The sequence below is a fragment of the Meriones unguiculatus genome, chromosome 2, assembly GCF_030254825.1.
Source record: "Meriones unguiculatus strain TT.TT164.6M chromosome 2, Bangor_MerUng_6.1, whole genome shotgun sequence".
Classification (NCBI taxonomy): Eukaryota; Metazoa; Chordata; class Mammalia; order Rodentia; family Muridae; genus Meriones; species Meriones unguiculatus.
Genome location: NC_083350.1, coordinates 55,212,523 through 55,239,104, shown reverse-complemented (window position 1 = coordinate 55,239,104; position 26,582 = coordinate 55,212,523). Strand labels below are relative to the sequence as shown.

The following is a 26,582-nucleotide window of genomic DNA, read 5'->3' as shown; positions in this document are numbered from 1 at the left end:
GTCTAAAAGCATGCATTACTGTAGTCATCCTGGTAGGTGAGCCACACTGGATAGCAGAGTGCGCTGGACTCCTGTCACATGGTAAAGTCAGTAAGCCAGCACAAACCATGCCCCTCACAGTTCACTCCCTGCTGTCCACCTTCTGGACCACCACTTGGGCTAATTCTAGTGCCAGAGTCCCAAGAAAATAGATTGGTCTTCATGGTGTCGTTTCTGAAAGCACATTTTTCTAATACTGTTTTTTAGTGAATGCCTGCACAGGTATGTGTTAAAATCCATAGTCAAAGCTAAGTCTTGAAGGAATGACAAAGCCATCTATCTTAGCGCTTAAAATGACTGCTGCTCAATAGCTAGCGTAGGGTGACCTCTGTGAAAGGGTCATCTGATTAAGATGAGGGTGAGAAATTTAGTAACAGGTTTGCTGTGTTGAAAATAACCCTCCCATTTAGTTGTGTCTGTTACCACCCATCTGCAGCGCAGTGTTGCTGCTCATTGCCTGACAGCAATTCCCTCCTTTCCTCTCCTGCCCAGTACAGCAGTCACTGGTATGGTCCTTGTGTTAGACTTGTCAGCCACCTTACCCACGGAGCCATCCTGCCAGCCCTGCTGAATCTTCTTGATCATGCTTGTAGCTGTAGTTCATTCCTTTGAATTACTGTGTAGTATTCTTTCATGTCATGTTCCCCAGCTTGATACATAACTAAACACTACCTAGCAATAGAAAAGCCTTTTTAATATTGCAGACATTATAAGGGCCTTGTTACTTGTTCAGTGACAAAGCTCTTGCCTAGCATGTGCAGAAGAGACTCTGGGTTCACCTCCTGCACAAACATAAACAAATTAACAGATGCATTTATAATTTGTGAGTGAGGATTGAGGTTGAGGGAGCAGGGAGGAGCGAAAGCCCCTAACATCTTGATGTACATGGTAACACAGATGCTGTGTGGTAACATAGTAGCAGAGGGCTTTGCAGGCTGGTATGTCAGACTCCTCCACCTAGTGAGGAGCTTCTGTGACAGCTCTGGTTTATGTGTGTTGGTGTGGTCTACTGTGCAGGGTTGCTGGATTCACACTAGCAGGTCCATACCAGTAATTACCCGGATAGGACTGCACTTAAAAATCTTTGTTAAATTATGTTCCAGTCCAGTAGTAAGTATTAATTTTTTTTAATTTTTAATTTTTGTTTTTTATATTAATTAGTTTACTCACTTTGTATCCCAGCTGTAGTCCTGTCTCTCATACCTCCCTTCCTCATCTTCTCCCAAGCCCCTATCCTAGTCCACTGATGGGGGAGGTCCTCCTCCCCTTCTATCTGACCCTAGCCTATGAGGTCTTATCAGGACTGGCTGCATTGTCTTCCTCTGTGGCCCCCCTCATGGGGAGGTGATCAAAGAGCCGGCCACTGAGTTCATGTCAGAGACAGTCTCTGTTCCCGTTACTAGGGAACCCACATAGACACTGAGCTGCCATGGGCTACATCTGAGCAGGGTTTCTAGGTTATCTCCATGCGTGGTCCTTGGTTGGAGTATCAGTCTCAGAAAAGACCCCTGGGCCCAGAGATTTTTTTTTCCCTCTCCTTGTGGAGTTCCTGTCCCCTCCAGGTTTTTCTACCTCCCCCTTCTTTCATAAGATTCCCTGAACTCTGCCCAAAGTTTGGTTATGAGCCTCAGCATCTGCTTTGATACACTGCTGGGTAGAGTCTTTTAGAGGCTAATTTTTGTTTTTAAATGATTTTCTTTGTATGAGTGTTTACCTGAATGTATGTCTGTATATCACATGCATGCAATGCCCTTGGAGGTCAAAAGAGGGCATTGGATCCCCTGGGACCGAAGTTAGACATTTGTGATGTGCCATGTGGGTGCTGGAATCAAATTCAGGTCCTCTGGAAGAGTATTTAATGGTTTTAACTGCTGAGCCACCTCTCCAGCCACTATTTTATTTTTTTAATTAAAATATAATCACATCTTTGTTTCCTTTTTCTCTCTCCAACCCTTTGATTCATTAGTTCATTCTTGATTCAGTAATGAGTTGTTTTATTGTGTTTGTGTACTCGCCAGAGATTTGTTTTCAGTCACTTTTAACTTTTATTGTTGTGGTCAGGTAGGATACACAGAATTAGTTCTGTGTCTTTTAATTTGTTAAAATTTCTTTTGTGTGGTTTACTTTAGAAGCTCTCATGGACTGTTGAATAGAAGGTATAGTCTTTGGTGTTTGGGGGAAATGTCCTGTAAATATGTTAGGTCCAATTGTTGTGTGATGTCATTTGATTCTGATATTTCTCTCTCTTTGTTGTTGTTATTGTTCAGATAACGTCTATTGGAGAAAGTGGGGTGCTGAAACTACTGTTGTTACTTGGTTGATCTAATAGTAGACTTTCTGAAATTCTGTGATCCAGGGTTTGGTGCATAAACATTTAGGGTAGTAATGTCTACTACCCTTGCTTCCTTGATTAGAGTGAAGTGCCCTTTATCTCTTCTGATTAGTTTTTGTTTAAAGTCTGTTTTGTTATATTCTGATGTCAACATCTGCTTCCTATTTCCATTTGATTGGAGTACTTTTGTCTATCCTTTCACTTAGAGGTTGTGCTTATCTTTAAAACTCTATTTTTTATAGACAACAGAAGGATGATTCTGTTTCTTCATCCAGGCAGAGGCCATTAATATTAAAAGTTACTTTTGGAAGTGGTTGTGTTGATTACTGTCTTTCAGTTTGTTTGATTTTTTGAGACATGGTCTTACTGTGTAGCCTTGGCTGGCCTGAGGCATGCTATATAGGTTCCAGGCTGGTCTTAACTCACAGAGGCTCCCCTGCTTCTGCCTCTGCAGTCCTCAGATTAATGCCCTAGGCATTAAATTTGATTCATAGTTGTACAGTAGCTTTTCTCTCAGTCCATGGTCTGTTTCTTCCAAGACCCTCACTGGATGTCAGGTACTGGACAGTGCGAGTATTCTGACTGACTGGCATTTGTGTCATAACTTGGCTCTGGTCATACACTGTGGCCCTAACTTTTGCTCTGGGAGGCTTGACAGGAAAACCAGCTAGAGTTTTCTTTTCTTCACAGTTTTGTGGTGTAAGAGTAGTGCTTGCCATGCCTCTTAGCAACCTCAGCATGAGTTCTATCTTTTTATCCCCCTGCGTCAAGGCTTTTGCTTTTTCAAGGAGAGGGAGAACTTTGTGGCATCTCTTTGGTATGCGTTAGTTGCCAGCCTCCGTCCGCTTGTGCTTTAAGGCTGTGAAGTGGCATTGCTAAGTATTGGTTAAGCACAAGCGGTGCAGCACTGGGCAGTCCATACAGTAACTGAGGTACTGGTTAATGGGCAGGAATTATGTGCAGTGCAGATGAGCTGGAGCAAGAGATGACTGACAGCCTGGGTACGTTAGAACAGGTCTGCAAAGGACGTCATTGCTTACTCAGAGTAGTGGACAGCCTAAACTTTACGAGTTGTTTATTTGGTGGATTTTTCCACTTAGTATTTTCAGATCACATTTGACTGTATGAAAGTCATGGAAGGGATGACTACTTACTATTATACTGAGATAAAATTTACTTTCTACTGGTTTTGTCTTTTAGTTGTGGATTATTAATATTTATTATTGATTTATCTTTTTGTTAAACAGTGTATCTTCCTAAACCAGCTATATACCCAAATCACCACAGAGACTAGGATTTATTTAGTTAACCTAGAGCACATTGCTGGGCAATGATTACTCCATCCTAAACCTCCAAGCCTGCATAGTTTCTTACCATTCAGATTTTCCACCTTATACTTGCTTTTAGTCATATCTTAGGAGAGATGAGCCGGACCTCATGGTTCCATGTCCTCTCCTGTAGAACTCTCCTCTCTGACTCCTCCCACTCACTTCCTTCTCCTCCCCTCCAGACCAGGATGTCCCAACCTATTCTCTTCATTGCACAGCATTGGCTGGTTGTTGTATTGACAATACAGAGAATAAACGATGGCATGTTTATACAAACTTGAGACAGGTTGATGCTTAAACATCACAATGCAATGTCCAGATTGAAACCAGATAGTGGGGTAGAGAAATCAGCATTTGAATGAACAAGGGTAAATTGTATACATTCCACAAGAACATTGTACCAACATCTTTTACTTAAAAAACAAACATATATTTATTGTAGCGTGTGCATGTGTGTAAGCATACACACGCTTCAATATGCCTGTGAAGGGTGAGGACAATTCTCAGGGATTGTTTCTCTTACTGCCTTGTGGAGTCCAAGGATCAACCTCAGGTCACTAAGTCTGTTTGTTGTGCTATTCCACTGGTACTTGAGATTTTTTTTTTCCTAAGCTAATTCTACTAAATGTAAGAGCATCAAAAGTCCTTAATGGTGTGATGGTTTGTTTTGCAAAATTATCCTTTATTCCTTATTTTTACTGCATCTCAGGTTTGGTGCCCGATGTCTCCTGAGTTCTACCGAGAGTATGTGGCAATAAAAACAAAGAAACGAATCCTATTGTATACCATGAATCCCAACAAATTCAGAGCCTGCCAGTTTCTGATTAAGTTTCACGAAAGGAGGAATGACAAGATTATTGTGTTTGCTGACAATGTATTTGCCTTGAAGGAATATGCCATTCGGCTGAACAAGTAAGAGTTGAAAAATTAGAGTTGCTTCCGAATCCGCTTCCCATCGAGAGTGCCTGTTAAGTGTTGAGTGCTGGTTAATAGTGTTACATGGTTCTGACAGGGAGGCCCCTGTCTCTATGAATTCTCCAAAATTCCCAGGATCTAGAGGTAGCTGTTCTCTGCCCTTGTCCCAGTAGCTGGTGAGACAGAGAAGCATATAGTCAGGTCAGAGGCTAGAAGATGTAGAAAAGAGAAGCCTAGACACCCTGAACTGGACTCCAAAGGCCAGTGAATCAATTTTTCAGGCTAAGTCAGACAGAACTGGATCTGGGGTTGAGGCCAGGCGGTATGGTTCAGGGGATAGTAGGGTAAGATGGAGGGGCCAGTGTCCCAGGTGCTTTTCTCATCACTGTGACCAAATGCCTTATAGAATCTACTCAAGGGAAGAGAGGTTTGTTTTGGGTCATGCTTTAGGTATGCAGTTTTTTTTACCTGTTTGCCTGCCTGGTTCCCTGGAAGGAGCCATTTTCAACTCCTTGTGTTTCCTTTTTTCCTTTTTAACTGGTAGCTTTTGTGACAATTTTTGGGTTGTCATTGTAGAAATTGCCTATTAATTTTCTACTGTGGGAGTTGAAGTTTAGCTTTTTTATGCATTGCCCTCTCCCCTTCTCCCTCCTAGCATAACAACACTCTGAGCTGCAGGTTAAACTAGTAGTTAGTGTTACATGGTTCTGAATGTGCCATTGTTGCCCAGGCAGTTTCATAGTAAACTGTGATTTTATTTCCTTTTATGAATATATTTTGTTTTTTCAGGAAAATTGGTTTTCTACATAGTAATTCTTCCCCGAATTCATAAGCATTAATTCCTTCTCAGTGCACCATGGGACCGCTCATTTCTTTTTCTTTTCCTGTTGGACTCATGCACATCATTCTCTCATTTTACTCTGGCTAACCAGGGACAGAGATGGCCCTGCCGTGAGCATGGCGCTTTCTGTAGACACCATCTTATAAATCTCCAGTTTCTTGTATTGGAGCCTCTGTTGCCCAATCTCAAAATTACTTTTTGTTGGGGCGTGTCACCTGGCAGGTTTGAAGGAAGGAAAGCTCATCATCTTTAAATTCTGCATTTCCCCTCTCTTACCTGTGTTCCTCTGGAACTGGCTTCACTCTCCAGTTCCCCTTTCTTACTGCTCCATCTCCCTTCTTCCTGACATAGTTAATTTTCTTGCTTTTGAAATAACACTGTGGACTCTGGGCCTTGCTTCATTCTTAGCTTGTGATAGAAGCTCTGGTATGTGGCAGGGAGTCTCCAAGTGTCTTGTTCTCTGTCCTTATAGTAAAGGAATGTGCTTCAGTGCCATACACTGCAGGAGACTGATGGCTGTGCAGCAGTGAGAGTGGGCAGAAGGAACATTATCTTTGGAGTCTGAGGTACTGGATTCCCAGCTGTGTGAGCTCAGGAAGGTGATTTTCTACTCTGATCTTCTTTTGCCGCTTGGTCACGTTGACCTGCACCACTCTCTACAGAGGGTGCTTATGCTCGGTGTCTCACATGTTCTCCAGATGACAGATTCTCTTCATGGAGGGTTGGTACCCTTCTGCCCCATTTCCTATAGGAGAGAAGCCTTAAAGCCGAGGGCCTGCAACTGTATGAGCGATTTTTCCAGATGATAGAGGAATTGCAAAAGGAACCCCTAAACATACTCTGATAACTGTGGCTTCCCAACCTTTTTCCTAGCATGTTATACAGAAAACGATAGGGTTATGCAGGGTCTTGGATTTGCATGATGCCACGGACAGCAGTTCTCATGTAGGCTATCCCAAGGCCACCTATCTGAATGCAGCTCTCCCAGGCTCCACCCAGCCTCCCCACAAATGAGAAGTTTGGTTGCAGGCACACAAGGACACACTACACTGATGTGCTGTGTAGATGAGAAGAAGCAGTGGAGCTGTGGCCCAGGCTTGGGACGGCTACTCCAGGCTCCCTCTTTAGTTGGCATGTGTAAATTGGGAGCCTGCTGTCTGCCTTTTAAATGTTTTTTATGAAGTATCCAGTTTATCTGGTACCTTTCCCAGTTACCATTATTGTCACTAAGAAATAAAAACAGGCCACTTCTGTTCTCAGAAAGCAAGGGAATGGTTCCCATCTGTATGGAGCAGCAAGGTAATCAGGTAGCCTTTCCACGAAAGCTGAAAACAAAAGAAATGATCTTGAACTAAGTATTAAGGGAGAATGCTGAGATGCTCGCAGGTAGTCTTGGTACCCAGAAAACAGGCAAGAGAATCATGAATTTGAGGCCAGCCTGTCTACACTGTAATCAGGCCAGACTGTAGTGCCTTTAAAGCCCTACCTTAAAACAAAACAAAACACAACCACATCAATCAGAAAAAAACAAAAAACAAAACAAAAGAACCCAGAAGAAAAGAAACAAAAGAAGGAGTTGTGAAGAGCGTGGTGAGCCTAGACCTAGACTCGGAGGGGAGGGATTGGAGGAGTTGGAGGTTGGTGAAAGGAGGAGGTTTGTGGCATGCAGTGTCGTGGCTCTTATGTTCTAGCATGACAGAGTTTCCTCAGGTCTGCTTTATCAACTGGACATTTAGGGCTAAAGGCCAGACTTCAGCATAACATAACAGCATAACATAACTTCAGCAGCCATAACAGGCAAGGAATGGTGAAAAAGAGAGACAGGTTAATCAGTGTGCCTTGGCAAGAGAAACATGTAAAGTGGCCCTGAGTTCATCAGCCTAAGAGTTTTATGCATTGAGGCAAGGGTCAGGAGGTGCGCATAATTAAGCAGGTCTAGCCATGCTGTGCTCTTGTATCAGCTTGGGTCCTCTAAGGTGGTCTGATAAGTTGTTAATCGCTAACATATCTGGCTCCTACAGGCTGTCCAGCTCTAGGTTGTATCTAGTCTTCCCATTGTAGTATGCTGTGTCCTTATATGGTGTGTGGGGGTTGTCTGTCCTGCCTCAAGTCTCTGCTCTTCTTGAATCCAAGGTGACTGGGTACAGGACAGTAATACTTTGTGCCTTCATCTTTTTGTTGTTGTTGAGGGTTTTTTTTTTTTAATTGAAAATAGATTCTTTTTTCATACAGTATAATCTTGATTACAGTTTCGCCTCCCTCTACTCTTTTCAGTCCTTTGACACCTCCCTTCCCTCTCTCTATATATTCCCTTTCTGTCTGTCATTAGAAAAGAACAGGCTTCTGAGAGATAACAGCCAAAAATGACAATAAGATAAAACAAAAACCATCACATCAAGGCTGGACAAGTATGTCTGTCTTCAACCTTAACTAGGGCTGAGACAGGTTAGGTAGGCAGGCATTCCTAAGTGACTGTCCTGTTGTCTTAGTTACTGTGCTATTGCTGACCAAGGTGACTTATAAAAAGGAGTGCTTAATTTTGGCTAACAGTTTCAGAGAGTTAGAGGTCATGATGGTGGAGCAAAAGGCATGACAGAAGGAACAGCTGAGAGCTTACATCTTGATCCTCAAGTGGGGGAGGTGGCGAAGTGAGAGCGAGCACTCTAGAAACAATAGGAGTCTTGAAACCTCAGAGCCTGCCCTTAGTGACAGACCTCCTCTGACAAGGATACATTTCCCAACCCTTCACAAACAGTTCACCAGCTGGGGACCAAGTATTCAAGCTTATGCGCCCCTTTGCGTCATTCTCATTCAAGCCACCACACACGTTTATGCAGAGTCAAACAGGAGTCTGCCCTTAGGAAAAGGACACAGATAAAAAATGTAGGCAAAGATGCCAAGCATGCGCCCTGTCGCCTCATGGGCCCAGGTGAGAATGCAATTTCTAATTGCCTATGTGTGAGTCTATGTTGTTTCTAAAACTCCCTGCTTTTCAATAGACCTTATATCTATGGGCCCACATCCCAAGGAGAAAGGATGCAGATTCTTCAGAACTTCAAGCACAACCCCAAAATCAACACCATCTTCATCTCAAAGGTATGTGGTGCAGGCTGGTGGAGCAGTTCCTCCCTCTCCCCAGGCTCTGGGAGGTGCACCTGAGCACCCAGATGGCGGCTCATATGTGTTGAAGGCCTTCCTGTGTGTGCTTACTTTCCTGGCCTAGGGAGTAGCAGCTCCGGGTGGTATGAGAGATAACACAGGGTTCTTGTGCCTTGCAGGCTATCTAAGGGCTTTTTCCTTTTCAGGTGTATCCCACCACTTCCTGGGATGTAGGGATTTAAATTTTATTTCCTTTATAGACAGCTCTAATAGGAATTGGATGAGGCTTCCTTTTTTGGAGCTGAAGATGCTGGGTGTTTGGGAAGCTTCTGATCTGGTCCCTGATGTGCCTTGATGGTGGGTGGCCAGTACCATGATGGCCTTGGGTAGGCCCAGCTTGGGCATGACATCACAGCCATTGGGGACTACGACCCAGTGGTTTAAAACAAGTCTTTTTACCCTTCTTTTGCTTGTGGTCTCTTTTCACCAAAGAAATTTTTACTGTGTGAAAGGCCTGGGGCTTGAGGTTCTACAGGTCACTGAAGTGGATGTTCTTTGGGGTAAAAGGTTTATTAAAGTTACCTGCATCATGGACTTACAGATAGATGGCAGCAGGTCTGAGGAGTGTCCCAGCCCACAAGGCTGAGCGGGAGTCCTGGAGGAAGGCTTCACATAAGACTGCAGCCAGGCTGTGCCTGATTCCTGGGAGGTGTGGGCTGGCACGGGCCAGGACAGGGTAGCTCAGGTACAGGTAGCTGAGGTGTATCCATTAGACCAGTTAGCTGGCTCGTGTTTATAGAGTATGACCACCTGAGACCTATGAACTTTTAGGGGGAAGTGAGAATGGCACCTGTCACTCTACTAGAATCTAGGTACCTGGATTTAGGGGGAGTATGTTTACAAACTCATAGCCCCATAGTGATCTGACTGTAGAAGCAAGGATCTAAGAATCAGCAACGATGGTGGAGACAGTTGTTAAAAATGAAAGTGAATTCTCATATCAATGTCACGGACTTACTTGCTGCTTTTACTAAAAAATTAAGTCTCAGCTGATACCATAGGACATGGAGGATCCTCTTGTAGGATGTAGAACATTGTTAGTGTTTTTCAGAGTTGATGGATATTTTATAATTTGTCAATGCTAAGAAGGAGTTTTATATAACTACATAGTTCAAAATATCAGAAATTTGCTTGGGACCATTCCAGAAATTGTTGGAAATTTTGTCCTAATCCAAATTTATTAAAATTTTTAGGTTTTTTGAGATAGCTCTGTGTAGCCATAGCTGTCCTGGAATTCACTTTGTAGAATAGACTGGCCTCAAACTCAGAGATCACCTGCCTCTGCCTCCCAAGTGCTGAGATTAAAGGCATGAGTCATCACTGCCCAGCTGAATGATTTGTTAAAAATGAAACTCAAGAGGTAGCCACTGAAATGGCAGTTTTAAAATTAAGCATCCTAACACAATATAAGGACGTACTAATTCAGTACTCACATGCTTAGGAATGATTGTAGGGAAACATTAAAAGTCTTTGTTTTCTGAAATTAAATGATTATGTAAGAGCAGAAGGGTTTGTATGTACAATTGAGGTGTTTTAATGAGCATTTGTTTGAGTTGCAAGGGGTGAAAACAAGTACAGTGCCAAGAGGATATGTTGTGTGTTTAGAAGCAAGGGGATAGTTAGATTATTCATTTGATTAAACCGTCAGAAAGCGCTAAGAATTGTTTAGCTACATCTATTTGTTTGTCTGTCTGTATTTCATATCTATCTGTTTATTTGGGGGCGGGGTGACACAGGTGTGCCATGTTGCTTGTGTGGAGGTAGAGGGTGACTTGTGGGAATTTTTTCTCTCCTTTTACTACATGGGTTCCCAGGGATTGAACTTAGGTCTTCAGGCTGTTGAGTATTTCCATGTCTGGTGGGCGTGGCTGACAAAGGCAGCGCATAGGGAAAGTTCTTCATGTTTGTGGCCGAGTGCCTCTATGGGTGACACCCGGAGCTGCAGCACTGGCCCTCAGTGGGGTCTTTGTGGGTAGCGTCTTTCTTTGCATGCAGTGTCCCACCTGTGCCGCTGCACTTCTCAGTGGTCACTGAGGAAGATGGGTTTTGTACACACCATTTCTTAGTGTTCCCTATGTAAAAACTCCAACCCGTAACTGCTCTTTTTCTGTAGGTCGGTGACACATCTTTTGATCTGCCAGAAGCAAATGTCCTCATTCAGATCTCTTCCCATGGTGGCTCCAGACGGCAGGAAGCCCAAAGACTGGGGCGGGTCCTCCGAGCCAAAAAAGGTAATGCCGCTTTTCTCTGCGTCTACAGTCTGGACAGCTGGCCTCTTACCACATGGGTTAGGAACAGTGGGGTGAGCTGCTGGTGTGTCCGATCACAGTGTGCTCTGCCTCAGAGCCTGGGGAGACCTTGGCGGGAAGGGCACAAAGCAGGGCTCAGGCCCAGGCTTTACTACTTCTTATGCCACAGGGAGCCACGTTCTCCATGGTAACTTTGAATGGCAGTTTTTTACCAGTAGCTCACCTCCACTGATCTGAACCCCCTCTTCTGGTCTCTTGAGTTGCACCCACAGCATATACTCACACAGATGAACACTACTCTCTAAAGAGGCTCCTCTGGCCTCTACAGTGCTGTCCCTCTCCATGACAGCTACCTCTCTGGTTTCCACTCACTGAAGTCCTTCTCCAGCTTTAAGGGAAGCCTCATCTTCCCATTAAGGCCTCATATCACCGTACATTGTACCATTCTGTCTGAATGCCTTCCCTGCCACCTTCAGACCCAGTCATGGCCTCGAGGCTCTCTCATTACTAACCCTCATTCCTAAAAGGAACTTACGTGTCTGCTTTCCTTTGCTGACCAGGCACTGTATCCTTTGATCGTTTTAGCAGGATCCCAGGATCACACAAGATCACCAGGCTTAGCAGCATGTGCCAGTATCCACTTAACCACCCGCTGTCCTCTTTGTTTGTGGTGCTGGGGATCAAACCCAGGCCCTCTTTAAGCATCGAGGGCAAGTTCCCTACTGCCAGGCAGCAGCCTCAGCCCTTTGTCTTGACTCACTTGAATAGTGGTCTCCGAAGCCGAGAGGACGTTAATTTTGATGAGATCCCATGCAATCAGGGTGATCACACACTGGGGGAAGACCTTGCCCACTGCACCGCTTGCTTCTAGCTGGGACCCTGGCACTAGTCTGGACTTCTTTGATTTTTCTTACCTTTCTCCTATAGGGATGGTCGCGGAGGAGTACAATGCCTTTTTTTACTCACTGGTGTCCCAGGACACACAGGAAATGGCTTATTCTACCAAGCGGCAAAGATTTTTGGTAGATCAAGGTTACAGCTTTAAGGTATGTATTCATTTACCCTTGGTTAGGCTATGATGAAGATGGGGGCACAGCCTCCGCTAGCCTGTCAGTTCTGAGGTGCCAAAGCCCTGCAGTCACCAAGATTCTAAGCGCCTGAGGTTCCTTCTTAGGGTTGCCCTTCCAGGTAGCTTGGAGGTGTCTTCCTTAGCTGGAGAGGTCTGATCCAAGGTTTGTTCGTGAGGGAGAAATGCAATGTTTTAGAAGCCGAGAAAGAAATGCCCACTGTGGCCTACAATAGTATGTCACCAGGATGCCACAATTCTTGATTTTGGGCCCCTGAGTTAGGGTTCTCTAAAGGACATTCATGTGCTATCAAAGGGGGATTAATAGATTGGTTACATACTGTGGTCTGGGTAGTCCAGCCGTGGCGGTCTCACACTAGTAACAAGGCTGGGTGTCTCAGCGCTCTCAGTCTGGCTCTGACAGCCTGTAGGATTCCTGGAAAGTTGCTGGTTTCCAGTCTGTGTTGGAATCCTGAGTAAGTTTTTTAATCGTGGCTGCAGCAACAGGATAGGGAAACTTGCCAAGGAGAGTGAGGGCTAGTAGGCAAAAAGCAAGGTGTCCCTTCTCCATGCGCTTTTATCTGACCTGCGACTAGATGGTGCCACCCCTAGCAGTGTGGCTCTTCCAGCTTCGAAAAGTCTTAGGTCAGGAAAGCACTTTCAGGGGGAGAAAGGATTGTAGGAGCCAGAGGGGTTGAGGGCACCTCCACAAACTAAGCAGGGCTCACAGAGACTGAAGCGGCAATCACAGAGCCTGTGTGGGTTTGTACTAGGCCCTCTGCATGTATGTTATGGTTGTGTAGTTTGCTGTTAATGCAAGACTCCTAACTGTGCAGTGGAGGGGTCTCTGACTCATTTGCCTGCTCTTGGGACCTTTTCCCTCCTACTGGGTTGCCTCATCTAGCCTTGATATGAGAGCCTGTGCCCAGTTCTTTTTTTTTTTTTTTTCTTCTTTCCAAGACAGGGTTTCTCTGTACATAGCCTTGCTTGTCCTGGACTTGCTTTGTAGACCAGGCTGGCCTCAAACTCACAGCCTCTGCTCCCTAAGCACTGGGATTAAAGGCATGCATTACTACGCCTGGCTCTGCCTTTCTTAACTTGTTATGCCTAGCAGGCCCCAGGAGTCCTGCTCTTTTCTTTTTCTTTTTCTTAATAAATCTTTTTTTAAAAAATAATTCATTTATTTATTTTTAATATTCTGTCTGCATGCATGTCTGTGTGAGGGTGTCGGCTCTCCTGGAACTGTAATTACAAACAGTTATGAGCTGCTATGAGGATGCTGGGAATTGAACCCGGGCCCTCTGAAAGAGCAGCCAGTGCTCTGAACTGCTGAGCCGTCTCTCTAGCCCCAGCCTGCTCTTTTCTGAAGGGAAATGGAGGAGGAATCATTCTGGAGGAGTGTGGAGATGGTGGTGGGGATTGGGAAGGGTGAGGAGGAGAATCTTCAGTTAGGATGTATTGTGGAAGAGCAGAGTGAATCAATATGTGTATATAAATGGGAAAGAAAGTCCTTCACAGGCATGCCCCGCAGCTTGCCTTCTCCTTGGTTCCAGATCACATCTCCTCATGTTTAAGTTCCCAACGAGTAACTCCAGCTAACACCATGGGCTAGCCCACGCCACCATAAACATGTCTCCTTTTAAAGTGTATGGCAGTCCTTTTAGGAATGCTGAATGTGTCGGTGACCCCTAACTCAAACGTGATGATACAGATTCACAGCCCGTAACCACTGCTGTTATCTCAGTTGATGTTACGGTAAATGATAGGGGAAAGAAAATACCAATACCTGTTTATTTCACGTCTATGTGCTCTTTACAACATGGGACAGAAACAGCTACCGTGAATTCCTTGGTCCGAGGTAACACAAGCAGGCCTGCCCTTAGCTTCCTGTGAGTTTATGCCCTGACTTCCCTCCATAACAGACCGAGGCTGGGTGTGTAAGTCAGATAAGCCCTTCCCCCAAAGTTGTTCTTGGTCAGGGTGTTTTATCACAGCAACAAAAAGGAAACTAGATCATTTTGCTTCTGGTGGAAAATCCGGTCAGTTAGTTTTACAGTTTTACTCTATGTGTGTGGGTGTTGCCTGTTTGTCTGTGTACTGCACATGTGCCCAGTGCCCATAGAGGCCAGAAGAGGGTGTTGGATTCCCTGGAACTGGAGTTACAGACAGTTGTGAGCCACTATGTGGGTGCTGGGAACTGAGCACAGGCCCTCGGGAAGAGCAGCCATTGCCTTCATCTACTGAGCCACCTCCAGCTCCTAGTTAACAAGTTCTTAACATCTTGGATGAGTAAAGTGCTCTTGCTGGAAGCCTAGCATGCCAGGTAGTGTGGATTCTGTGCAGGTACGTGTCCATGCTCTCCTTCCCTTCCTGGTGCAAGATGGGAAGATCTGAGGGAATGTTTATAGCCTAAAGATCCCTCTTCTGATGTGCCATTCAGAGTTTCTTAGTCTGTCTTGCCAGTAGTGAGGCTCTGGTTGGAGCAGTGAAGGTGGGAAGAGGTGACTGGGAGCAGATGCAGGGGGACTGGGAGGCGAGAACAACAGGCTTTGTTTGCCGTTGCTCTTCTAGGTAATCACAAAACTAGCTGGAATGGAGGAGGAAGAGCTGGCATTCTCCACCAAAGAGGAGCAGCAGCAGCTCCTGCAGAAGGTCCTGGCAGCCACTGACCTGGATGCAGAGGAGGAAGTGGTGGCTGGAGAGTTTGGCTCTAGATCTGGCCAGGTGAGTGAAGAGAGAAAGGTTCTCCTGTGGCACACCCACGATACATGGGCACATGCATACACGCATGCCATGTGCACTCGCCCTGCGTGTGAATACACACACACACAAACTTATGAGCATGCAAGCTGGTAGGATTGGGAGAAAACTGAAAAATTTGAAGGAACAACCCCATTATCTTTTAGTGTGGGCTCCTTGTACATGTCTCGTCAGTCAGAGGGGTTCACAGTGAAGAGCCTGCTAATGTTGGGCTCAGGATGAGAACCCTGCAGGCTCTGGAGCTAGCAAGTTGAATCTGTTGGTCTGGGGTTACCTGGCTCACCTTGCTTTCCTCTTCAGTGAGAGAGTTCAGCCTTGACTGTGTTCACCTCAGGCCATGGCTTCCGTATTGGAAAGCCCTAGAGTTCCCTGAAAAGACCCGCTCTTTCACATGTATTTACTAAGCACCTGCTGTGCCCAGGTGTGAGCATGCAGTGCAATCAGTGAGCGAATGCATCATAAGGAGTGTTATCAGCCTCTCCAAGGAGAGAGGTGAAATGGAATCAGTGTTCAACATTTCCAGTTTCTGAAATTTGGTGATATTAAAGCCAAAAGTTGAGCATTAGCTAGAACAAGAAAGGAAAGAAGCAGCAGTTGCCACCTCGGCAGGTGTGAGCACCCGCAGTCAAGACCTTTCCCATGTCAGGCAGCCTGCATGTTAGTCCAGGGTGTCAAGGTGACCTTCGGTGCTGTTGGATCAGTCCCCTGAGATCAGGCTATGGAGAACCTGGCAAGAGTGGTCAGGTGGCCTTTTTTTTCTGACATCTGGTTCAGGTGCAGATTGGCTCTGGGTCAGACCCCAGGCTTGTGTGGTTGCTGTTCACACCTGAGTTTGGTTTTGTTTGGTTTTGCTTGAATGGATGTCACCGTGTAACTGGCTGGCCTGGAACTCAGAGAGCTCTGCCTGCCTTTTCCTCTGCTTCTGCCTCTCCAGTGCTGGGGTTAAAGGTGTTCACCTTCCTCCCCCGGCTCCATGTCCATCTTTGGAGCAGATTTGGTCATGCCCATCTTACAGACACTTAAAACTTGCTCATAGCTTTGGAGCTGAGTCAAGCCAGGGTTTCCTGGCTTTCCCATGGGTTCAAAGCCTTGCATCAAGTCTTAGGAGATTTTAAGAGATTCTCACCCTAACTCTTTAAAATTAGTTTCTTGTTTTATGTTTGGGTGTGTTTTGCCTGCGTGTGTCTGTGCACCACATGTGTGCCTGGAAGGGTGCATCAGGTCCCTCAGAACTGGGGTGGCAGACAGCTGTGAACTGCTAGTGGGTGCTGGAATTTAAACCTGGTCTTCTGGAAGAGAAGCCAGTGCTCGCAACTGCTGAGCCGCCCCTCCCGCTCCAGCCCACCCTGACTCTTAAGAAAGATCCTGTGCAGGGGTGAGCGTGTCACTCAGCCTACCATGTGTAGTGCCCCACCCTGGCTTGTTACCTCAGAACTACAAAAGAATAAATTCTGCTGAGCAGTTGTCATCAAGGGAGACATTGTAGCGTCTTTTAAATCAGAGTGCCTGGGCAGTGTTCTAGTTCCAGTTTTCCTAAGAGCTGGAGCAAGTCCAAGTCAAGTTCCTTTTCTGTAGGTTACAATTATAACTGTTTTGAGTTATAACTGTTTTGAGTTATAATGCCTAAGATACAGAAAATGTGTGGTCTGGTGGAGTGGGGCATACCTTTAATCCCAGCACTCAGGAGGCAGAGGCAGGCAGATCTCTGTGAGTTCAAGACCAGCCTGGTCTACAAAGCAAGTCTAGGACAACCAGGGCTACACAGAGAAACAGTGTCTTGCAAAACCAAAACAAAACTTATTTTGTATATCTGTGTGCATATGTCTTTGTGTGTGTCGGGGGCACATTTGTGGAAGTCAGTGAACAAGTTTATAGAGTCTTTTCTCTCCTTGTGCCTTTTTGTGGATTCTGGGGATCAAATTCAGGTTGCCATGTTTGTACTGCACATGCTTTTATCCAGCTCATCAGCCCAGAGAGTATTATTTTATTTCTAAAACTCATTTAGTTTTATTTCATGAGCATTTATGTTTTCCCTGCATGTATGTCTGTGTGACGGTGTTAGAGCCCCAGGAACTGGAGTTATAGATAGTTGTAAGCTGCAATGTGAGTGCTAGGAATTGAACCTGGATGCTATGGAAAAGCAGCCAGTGCTCTTAAATGCTAGCCTGAGAGTGTTATTTTAAAAACAATATATCGAATAGCCGCGAGTCTAGCTTGATGGTAGAGTGTTACCTACCATGTGCAAGGAAGTAGGTTCAATCCCTACCAGCACACGCGCGTGCATACACATACACACACACACACACACACACACACTCACACTCACACTCATACACTCACACACACACACTCATTGAATTTGATTTTGAGCGTTGTAACGGGGTTCTTTGGAGATTCACCTTAGCCTGCTCCTCCTCTTCCCACAGGCGTCCCGGCGCGCTGGCACCATGAGCTCCATGTCTGGGGCGGATGACACTGTGTATATGGAGTACCACTCCTCCCGAAGCAAAGCCTCCAGCAAGCACATACACCCACTCTTCAAACGCTTTAGGAAGTGAGGCCGTCCCTGCTGCTCAGTTGAAGACTTGTCAGTGGGATGCTTTCTCTCAAGACTGTGCACTTTCGTAGTGTTCAAATGCAACCCCAGTTGACGGACTGTGCTGAAAACCTCCGTACTGAGCTTTGACTCTGCCTTCGTGGGTCACCCGGGGTTAAGACGAGAGAAAGACTGCTGTTGTTTGTATTCAGCTTGCTGAGAGTAGGTCATTTCTGCATATAAAATTATACCACTGCAGGTACATTTGTCTTTATTCTACTGAATGAACTGAAAAACAGAGTCAGAAAGCCCTGGGGCTTCAAGGAGGAGCAGACACATTTCTAGCCCACACCCAGAGGCAATCGCAACTGGTAACCACTCGCAAGCAAAGTTTAGTTTCTCACAGAGTCTCCCTGGGGAGACAAACCACTCTTGCTTGCTTGATTTGAGACAGGGTTTCTCTATGTAGCTTTGGCTGTCCTGGACTTGCTTGTAGACCAGGCTGGCCTCGAACTCATAGAGTTCTGCCTGCCTCTGCCTCCCCTGAGTGCTGGGATTACAGGCATGCGCCACCACACCTGGCTCAAACCACTGTTAAGGGCATGCGCATGCCCAGCCAAGAAGGACAACAGGAAACAAACTCAGCAGCATCCTCGGAGGGTCCTTGTCTCATAATGTTGTATCAGGGCTTTTTCTTTTCTTTTGCATATTTATCTTAGTGTTTTTAATTTTATTTGTATGTGTATACATTTTCTTCTCGCTTTTTACCCTACAGGTCCTTTGTGTATATATTATGGCTTTCAGTTTACTGTTTTTCTGAGATTCCTGAGTGTGAACGAGCAGTCTGTTTCTTGTGCCCTCTCTTGTCTGCCATGTGGTGGTGTGGTGCCGTGGGTGAGGGAGAGATGCCCTCCCCAGCTCTCGCCCTTTGCCGCCTGCAACAGGTGGGAGATCTGGCACCAGGCTCTGGAGAGCAGGAGAGTGAGCCCTGCACCTTGCCTCGGCAGCATCGTAGAGCCTACCCTGGTGGCAAGGCGCAGGCGAGCCAGCCCCCGAGGGTGTGAGTGTGGGAGAGCTGATCCCGAACCTTGTCTGCCAGTGTGGTGGCATAGGCAAGGGAGGGATGCCTTCCTCTCTCCTCACCCCTCCCCGCCTGACCTCTCACCAGCTGTAACACTCGAGCTGGCCCAGCACCTCACTTGAAGTAGAGGCGGGTGGATCTCTGTGAGTTTGAGGGCAGTCTAGTCTACAAGCGAATCCAGGACAGCCAGGGCTACCCAGCATAATAGAGTGGGCGTGGGTGAGCCAGCCCCAAGGGCATGAGGGAGGGAGAGCTGGCTCTGGTTGCTGCCTGTGCTATTGGGTGAGCTTGCCCTGGTGGTGTGGCTGCAGGAGAGCTGGCAGGCTGACCAGCTCCCCTACCGCCCAGGTCCAGATATGGGCGTCGAGATGGCCTATCCAACACCTACCCCATTGATGAACTACTGGAGTGGGTGAGCTGGCCAGTCCTGCACATCCAAAGCCGCAGGGTCTCCATGGCACAGAGCAACAACAGGATAGCCAGGATAGTCCCAGTGAGGAGCCAGTATTGAAAGTGTGGCAGAAGCCAGAGGCCTGCAACCAGACCAGTGATGTTGCAGTGAACATTTGCAAGTAAAGAAGTGTGCACGAAAGGCTGTACTGTGGGACACACTACAGAGAATTTGGTTTGTTTTCTTTCTTGGGTGTGGTTGGAGAGTGGGTACACAGGGATGGGGACATGAATGGGAGTGGGGTGAATGATGAAATTCACAAAGTAAGTTAAATAAAACAGCAAAATATTTATATGTATTTTTTTTCTTCTCACCTGCCTCTGCCCAGTGCTGGAGTTATAAGTGTGCGTGGCCACACCCAGCTTTATATATAAGTTCTGAGGCTCAGCCAGGTCTTCCTGCTGCGGTGCTCCTCAGGCCGCTGTCTCTTGATGCTGCAGTCAGGTTCTCTAAGAAGTGTTGCCTCGCTTGAGCTCACTCTTCGAGTTAAGAGTGTTCTAGTCTTGTGTATTACACTCAGTCTCTTCATCGATCAAGAGTTAGTTTCTTTTTGGTGCTGGCTGTTGAACCAAAGGCGTTGGGCATGTGAGATAAACACTCCCAGATCTTGAGTTAGTTGCTGTAATGGATGGGCTAAGGCTCTGTTTTATCAAGTGTGGATACCCGACGGTACCACCTATGTAGGGAGTCCTTACTTAAATTGTATTGGTTCCTGTTTCAAAACAGGACTGTGGGCCTCCAGGCTTATTTCTGGACTCTTGATCCTCTTCCAGCAGCGGAGAGGTCTGTTTTTCATCCTAGTACCATACATCTGATTAGTTTTTACCACTGTGACGTGAATTAAAGTCACCCGGGAAGAGCGAGCCTCAACTGAAGAATTGCCTCCTTCAGATTGGCCCGTGGGCATATCCTTGAGGGATTGTCATAATTAAAGGTTGATGTGGGAGCTGCCCACTGTGGGTGCTGAATGGACGTAGTATGAGACGGCTCTCAAAGTTGGCTCTCCTGACCCATGGAATAGCGCGGCTCTCAAGCCTATCCGAGAAGTTTCATTGCATGCTGATTGTGGTTAATGCAGAAACTCGCAGCTGGTTTCTGCGGAGAATAAGTGTCAGTGGACATATACACACACACACACACATATGTGTGTGTATATATGTATTGTGTGTGTGTGTGTGTATGATACTATCTCCCCAAAGTTCAGGGACATTGTAAAAGAGGGGGTGAAAAGACTGTAAGAACTAAAGGTCAGAATGTTAAATCTTTAACAGGAATTCAATTAAATTTGGTTAATAAAAATAAACCATTAATGTAGTTTATCTGTGTTCTTAAATGTTGGCTATATAAGGTATACATTTTCTGGGTTTTAATTGCAGACTCCTGAGTTTTCATGTAGAATTACCTCATTAAATTCTTCTCTAAATTTTGTAATAGCAATAATAAATGTTAAGATTAAAATATGTTGTAAAAAGTTGTTTAAAATGAATATTGTAAATAAGTTAATAGTATAAAGGTTATTAAATTGTTCAGGTTAATTCATTATCCTGAGATAAAGTTATTTTGTTTTCTACAATGATATTTTCTTAAGTATTGATTTGTTGGTAGTATCCTCTTACTAAATGGATATTTAAAGGTGATTACAGTTCATTTTTTTATGTTTTACCATTGAACAAAGCCCTTGCTTTTGGATAGCCAGTCATTGCTTTAACTATAAAAATCTACTTCTACAGCGAGTGTCACCTGTTTAGAGCATCCCTACCAAATTACATGGTGATTGGAAACTTGTTTTAATGAACACAAAAATTAAATCTGTTTATGAAATTGGGTTTATTAAATAGACAAATGCATATTATTGTAAAAGACTTAACTTTCAGAAAATATTTTATATGTGCGTGTGTTGCTTATATGTATGTCTGCACCATTCCTGGTGCCAGAAGAGGGCATCAGGTCCCCTGGAACTGAAGTTACAGACAGTTGATGCTGGAAGTGGAACCTGGGTCCTCTGGAAAAGCAGCTGATGTTTATAAGTGCTGAATCATCCCTTTAGCTCCAAGACTAGAGGGGGCAGGGGGAAGACACCACATCACAGACTCCATTCTGATGAAAATACCAGGACTGTATCCAGGTGCTTCTAACTTATAGGAGGCCGGAACTCTCACCACATCTCAGCGCAGTCTTGTGGACTCCTGAAATGCTGGATGGACTAATCTTCACCACTGACAAACGAGTGCCATGACCCACTAACTAAATGGTTCTCTCACTTTTTGTGTTTCTTAAATATTTTTGTAATTAAAATTTTAAAATTGTTTATGTCTAATATTCTACCTGGCATATTGCTAAGTGATAAAATAATACTTGTCTTGATTTTAATGAAGTGACAAGTGAAAATACTGTGTCCTTTCATTTGATCATGCCTTTTTGTTAGGACTCTTTGCCTACCCAGTATCCCTGTCTTATTCAAAACAAATGTTTGAGAGATTCAAGCTTTTTCAGTCTTTATAAATACAGACATATTCTCATTATTCAGTATGATTTGGATAAAACAAAATAACCTAGTTTTTTAACTTAAACTGCTGGGATTAAAGGAGTGTGCCTCCACCACCCAGCTCTGCTTCATTTTTGAGACTGGCTCGCTCTCTATAGCCCTGGCTGTCCTAGAACTCTCAAGGTAGGTAAGGCTAGCCTAAAATTCATAAAAGACTCACCTGCCTCTGCTGCCGGGATAAAAGACAGATAAAAGAATAAAAAATCCTGAAAGGCAGATAAAAGGCTGAAAAATCCTTGAATAGCATTTAGAGAACAAAGACATCTGCTCTTGCCATTTCTCTTCAGCTTTGAACTGGAGTCTTCCAGGGCAAAACCAAGGCAACTAGACAAAAAATAAATAAAAAATTAAAAAGTTGGTATTGGAAAGGAAAAAAAATCAAAGCATCTCTGCAGATGGCCTGATCCAGCACCCAGGAAATGGAAAGAGACACACGTGCAAACTGCCGAGAACTAACAAGCTCATCAGAATTGCAGGGTTATACAGTCAACAAACAGAACAGGCTGGGTTTCTCTACAGTAGCGATGAGTAGCCTGGAAATGAAACCAAGGAAACAATTGTACTTAAGACTGGGGAGATGGTTCAGCTGGTAAAGCGTTTGCTGTATGTCTAGTTAGGGTCGCTGTTGCTGTGATCAAACACCATGACCAACAGCAAGTTCGGGGAGAAAGGGTTTATTCAGCTCACACTTCCACAGCCACGTTCACCATCAGAGGAAGTCAGGACAGGGACTCAAGCAGGGCAGGAACCTGGAGGCAGGAGCTGATGCAGAGGCTGTGGAGGGTGCTGCTTGCTGGCTTGCTTATGGTTTGCTTAGTCTCCTTTTTATAGAACCCAGATGAGCTGGGCCCTCCCTCATCCATCGCTAATTAATAAGATGCCTTACAGGAGAGCAGCAGAACCAAAAGAATCTGAGGCTGATACTCCAACCAAGGACCATGCATGGAGATAACCTAGAACCCCTCCTCAGATGTAGCCCATGGCAGCTCAGTGTCCAAGTGGGTTCCATAGTAATGAGGACATGGACTGTCTCTGACATGAACTGATTGGCCTGCTCTTTGATCACCTCCCCCTGAGGGGGGAGCAGCCTTACCAGGCCACAGAGGAAGACAATGCAGCCAGTCTTGATGAGACCTGATAGACTAGGATCAGAAGGAAGGAGAGGAAGACCTCCCCTATCAGTAGACTTGGGGAGAGGCATGCATGGAGAAGGGGGAGGGAGGGTTGGCCTGAGAGGGGAGGAGGGAGGGACTTACTGGGGGGATACAAAGTGAATAAACTGTAATTCATAAAAATAAAAAGGAGATTAAAAAAAATGCCTTACAAGCTGGAGACATTTGAGGGTCCCTCCTTTCAGACGATTCCAGCTTATGTCACAATTATTACGTAATGGAACTTCACTATTGAGCTTTGAGAGCTGCCTTAACCTATGGGTAAGAGATAGGAGCTCTGAGAGCCGTGTGGTACTATGTCCATTTAGTAGTAGGTTCACTGCTGTCCCATGAGCTCCAGCTGTGGGTTCTTAGCCAGATTTACAGCCCTAGGCATGTTTTCTCTCCGGTGGGGTGAGCCCCGTTTATTTCACCTCTTGCCTTCAGCAGTTATTGCTGCTAATTTCTATTAATGGGATGCAGCGGAAGCTTTGGTTCCAAGCAGAACCGATGGCTTTTCTGTTTTGGAGCTTAGAGATTCATCATTGTGCCATGTATGTGAGTTGTTAGTGCTTAAAGGTCACATGCTCAAATGACTGACTGCTCAGAGTGAGGATTGTTCAGGCTATTGAGCCAGCCATGAGCAAATACCCCAACCTCAGCACACAATATTCTAATAACGGGAGGAGACCAGAAAGAAAAGCTTTCAAGAGTGTGCAGCTTCAGTTGTATTTGTGAGATTTAAGCCACTGAGATAAAAGCAAAGCTAAGTTTTATATTTATTGTTCTTGATAGTTCTGCGTTGACACAGTGACATTTTGCTCTATCTATATTTATAAAGGAAGGTGTGTTTATTTTTCTCTAAACAGAGTCTATGTAGTTCAAAATAAAATGTTTGGAACACTGGGTATGTGTGTTGAGATGGGGTTTCTCACTGGCCTGGATCTTTGCCAGTTAGGCTAGCCCGGCTCTCCAGCGAGCCCCAGAGATCTGCCTGCTTCTGCCTCCCCAGCACCGACTGGGATTATAAGCAACACACACACACACACACACACACACACCAAACCTAATACACCATCCAAGTTGGCTCAGAAGTCTGTGCCTTGCACAGGGTTAAGCTCAGGAGATATTCTGGGTATGCTTATGAGGAGTGCAGGTCTTCCGACTGCTGGGTCAGCCGCGTCTTCCGCTTTACCAATCAGGGAGTTCTGTGTTGCACATTAAAAGTTCCTGCTCACCGCTGAAAGTTCACTGCTGTGGGAGAGCCTCCCCCCTCCCCCCCCCCCCGAGTGTGTGTAAGTCCTACTTCAATCCTGGGAACAGCAGAAGTATTAGTCACTCGGTCAACATGGAGCCAAGGAGTTGAGGGTGTATTGTCATTTTTTTTTTTTAAGTTTCCATTTATAGGAGCCGAAGAGATGGCTCAGCAGATAAACTGCTTGCCAGGACTCTGCTTCAAAGTTATTTCTATCTGATATTAAAGTTTGCTTTATTTGACTGACATTTCTTTCCCATTAATTTACTTTATTTCGTGCGCTAGTTTGCTTACCAACCTCTTAGCCCTGCCACCCTCAAAGTCCTTGCAGTTTATTTGTTTAGAAATGCTGCATTGCTGTACGGAATTTCCCATTGTGCTTCCGATGTCAACCTTCTCTGTGTTAGCGAGTGTCCTCTCGAAGGACAAAACTGACAGAATCAATACATGTTTCAAGGAGCTGTATTAGACTGGCGTCTGTAATAACTCCGCGGTGGCCATCTGTACGCAGCCGCGGCTGAGCTGCAGCTGTTCGGTCCCCGAGGCTGGCTCTTCAGCTCTCGCAGGCTGGCCCTGAAGGCCTGGAGGGCTCCTGGGGGACCGTTGGTCTCAGGCCACATTGGAAGGCTGAAGAGGAGCAGGCAGGAGCTGCTTTTATCCGGGCGGCCACTGGAGGGCGCGACCCACGCGTAGGTGTGTCTTCCCAGGTCAGGTAATCTGATCACACACACACACACACACACACACACACACACACACACACACACACACACACACACACACACACACACAGCATCTCTGCTGGGCGCGCCAGCGGCTGGTGGCTCTCCTTGTCACCTATACAGCCCCGGGGTGGCGCCTCAGCCCCGGGGTGGCGCCTCTCTCCGTGGCTGGGCCCTCACCTATCATTGGGTGGAGTTCCGCCGCCTAGGACAGCTACCCCCTGCTCTTCATTGAAGGCACTAGATTACAGGTGAAATCCCGACTGCCGCCTTGCGAGTGTGACCCACGCTGTCCCAGAGAGAGAGTGTCGCTGGTCCTTCAAATGAAGGAAACGCCACGTTGGAAAAACCCGAGGGATTTCTGGAAGCAGAAAAGGCTGTGGAAACAGCTTCCTCCCAATCAGCCCGTGCTGCCTGGAGCCGCTGAGCTTGAGGTGACGGTGATAACAGAGAACTGACAGCTGGCGAGAGAGCCGAGGAAGCTCTGTGTGCACGTGCACTGGTGTTTGACCCCCAGAACCCACACACACACAACAACAGCACGTGTGATAGCGTGTGTTACAATCCCAGTCAGCGCTGGGGAGGCAGAAGCAGGCAGACCTCTGGGACTCGCTGGAGAGCCAGAGTGGCCTAGCCGGCAAAGACCCAGGCCAGGGAGAAACACACACACACACACGCACGCACGCACGCACGCACGCACCCCAGAACTAATACACCGTCCAAACGTTTGCTCCCCAGTCCCTCCTTTTCCATGAACTCCTCCATGCATGTGAAGGGACACTAAAGCTGTATTCACTTTTCTAGGTGCTCTGAGACAGGACTTGAACGCCTCTGTCCGCTCACCAGTGTGCCCGGGGCCGTATACACACGGGGAGAGAACATTCTCTCCCCACCTTGCGTGTGAGGTTTCCAGGATCCGCGTGTCACAGTGAAGTGTGCAGAGGAGGAGGAGGGTATTGGTCACCCCATGTTTTGTTCTCTGCAGGCTGCACTTGGCGATTTGGTTCCCACTCGGTAAACGCCCGAGGAGCCCCTTGGAGTGGTCTCTCTCCGCTCTGCCGGGGCCGGCGGGAATTTGTAGTGCGGGGTGAGATCCGGGAGCAGAGATCTCTGCAGAGACATGATGCTGGTCACCAGCGCCCTGTGGGGTCCCCCTGTGGGTTCTCCCCGGACCGTTTTAATGTCACATGTGTGCCAGGAGGTTATGTTACCATCACCACACACGGATCTTTAAATTATACGCTCACTGAAAGCCTGGCATTACTATGTCGCTCACGCAGGCCCTGCGGGTTCCCTCACGCTGAGTCACAGACATAGTAAGTGGAACTGGGGTGCGTATGACAGTGGGCTAATGTTGGCCTGTGGTGTTGCAACGGCACCCCACCCCCACTCCTCAGAGGACCCTAAGATGTTTAAATTTAACTCCTGGGTCAGAAAGTGCACAGAGTGGCCAGAACACACTTCATACAAGACTATATTTGGTGTGTGTGTGTGTGTGTGTGTGTGTGTGTGTGTGTGTGTGTATGTGTATGTATGCGTATGTGTGTGTATGTGTGTATATGTTTATGTGTGTATAAGTGTATGTGTGTGTATGTGGGGGGGGCACAGCAGGATGCTGGCCGCCTTCCTCTGTTGCTCTGTCCCGCTTTGAGGGCCTCTCACTAAATTGGTAGCGTTCCGTACAGCGGGTTGCTGGCAAGCTCTCAAGATCTGCCTGTGTCTGCTCCTCCAGACTCTGGGGACACAGGCGTGTTGCGGTGGGCCGGCCCAGGCAGGGTGGAAGAGGTGCGGCTGCGCGCATGGCTCGTTCCCCATCCTACCACTAGATGGGGCTGCTGCTCAGCTGCCCCCGACGTCCCCGAGCAGCCAGGCTCCCGCTCGGTTCCCAGAGGCTCCTTGCTGCCAGGAAGCTGTCCAAAGGGTCGAGCTGGGATGCAGAGAAAACTGGCTCAAGCCGCCTTGGAGATATCCCAGCCTCCTGGACCTATATGCGCAGGCCAAAAGACAACCGAGGTGTTGGCCACTTTTTCTTTTTCTTATGTTTTATCCAATTTTTTTTCATATAGTATATTTTAATCATATTTCCCCCTTTCTCAACTCCTACCAGATTCTCCCTACCTCCTTAACCTAACTTTCATGTTCCTCTATGTTC

At 46.3% G+C, this 26,582-nt stretch overlaps 1 protein-coding gene across 1 annotated transcript in view; it reads left to right on the top strand.

The window, feature by feature from the left end:
- The window catches only part of Ercc3 (ERCC excision repair 3, TFIIH core complex helicase subunit), a 31,036-nt gene extending 10,419 nt beyond the window's left edge, over positions 1–20,617 (top strand). The window contains exons 10-15 of the mRNA XM_060377508.1: positions 4,409–4,611; positions 8,455–8,551; positions 10,728–10,845; positions 11,791–11,909; positions 14,501–14,653; positions 17,116–20,617. Of these exons, the coding sequence (XP_060233491.1) occupies positions 4,409–4,611; positions 8,455–8,551; positions 10,728–10,845; positions 11,791–11,909; positions 14,501–14,653; positions 17,116–17,247 (822 nt within the window). The 3' untranslated portion in view covers positions 17,248–20,617. The remainder of the gene's footprint in view (positions 1–4,408; positions 4,612–8,454; positions 8,552–10,727; positions 10,846–11,790; positions 11,910–14,500; positions 14,654–17,115) is intronic.
- The last annotated feature ends 5,965 nt before the right edge of the window (positions 20,618–26,582 follow it).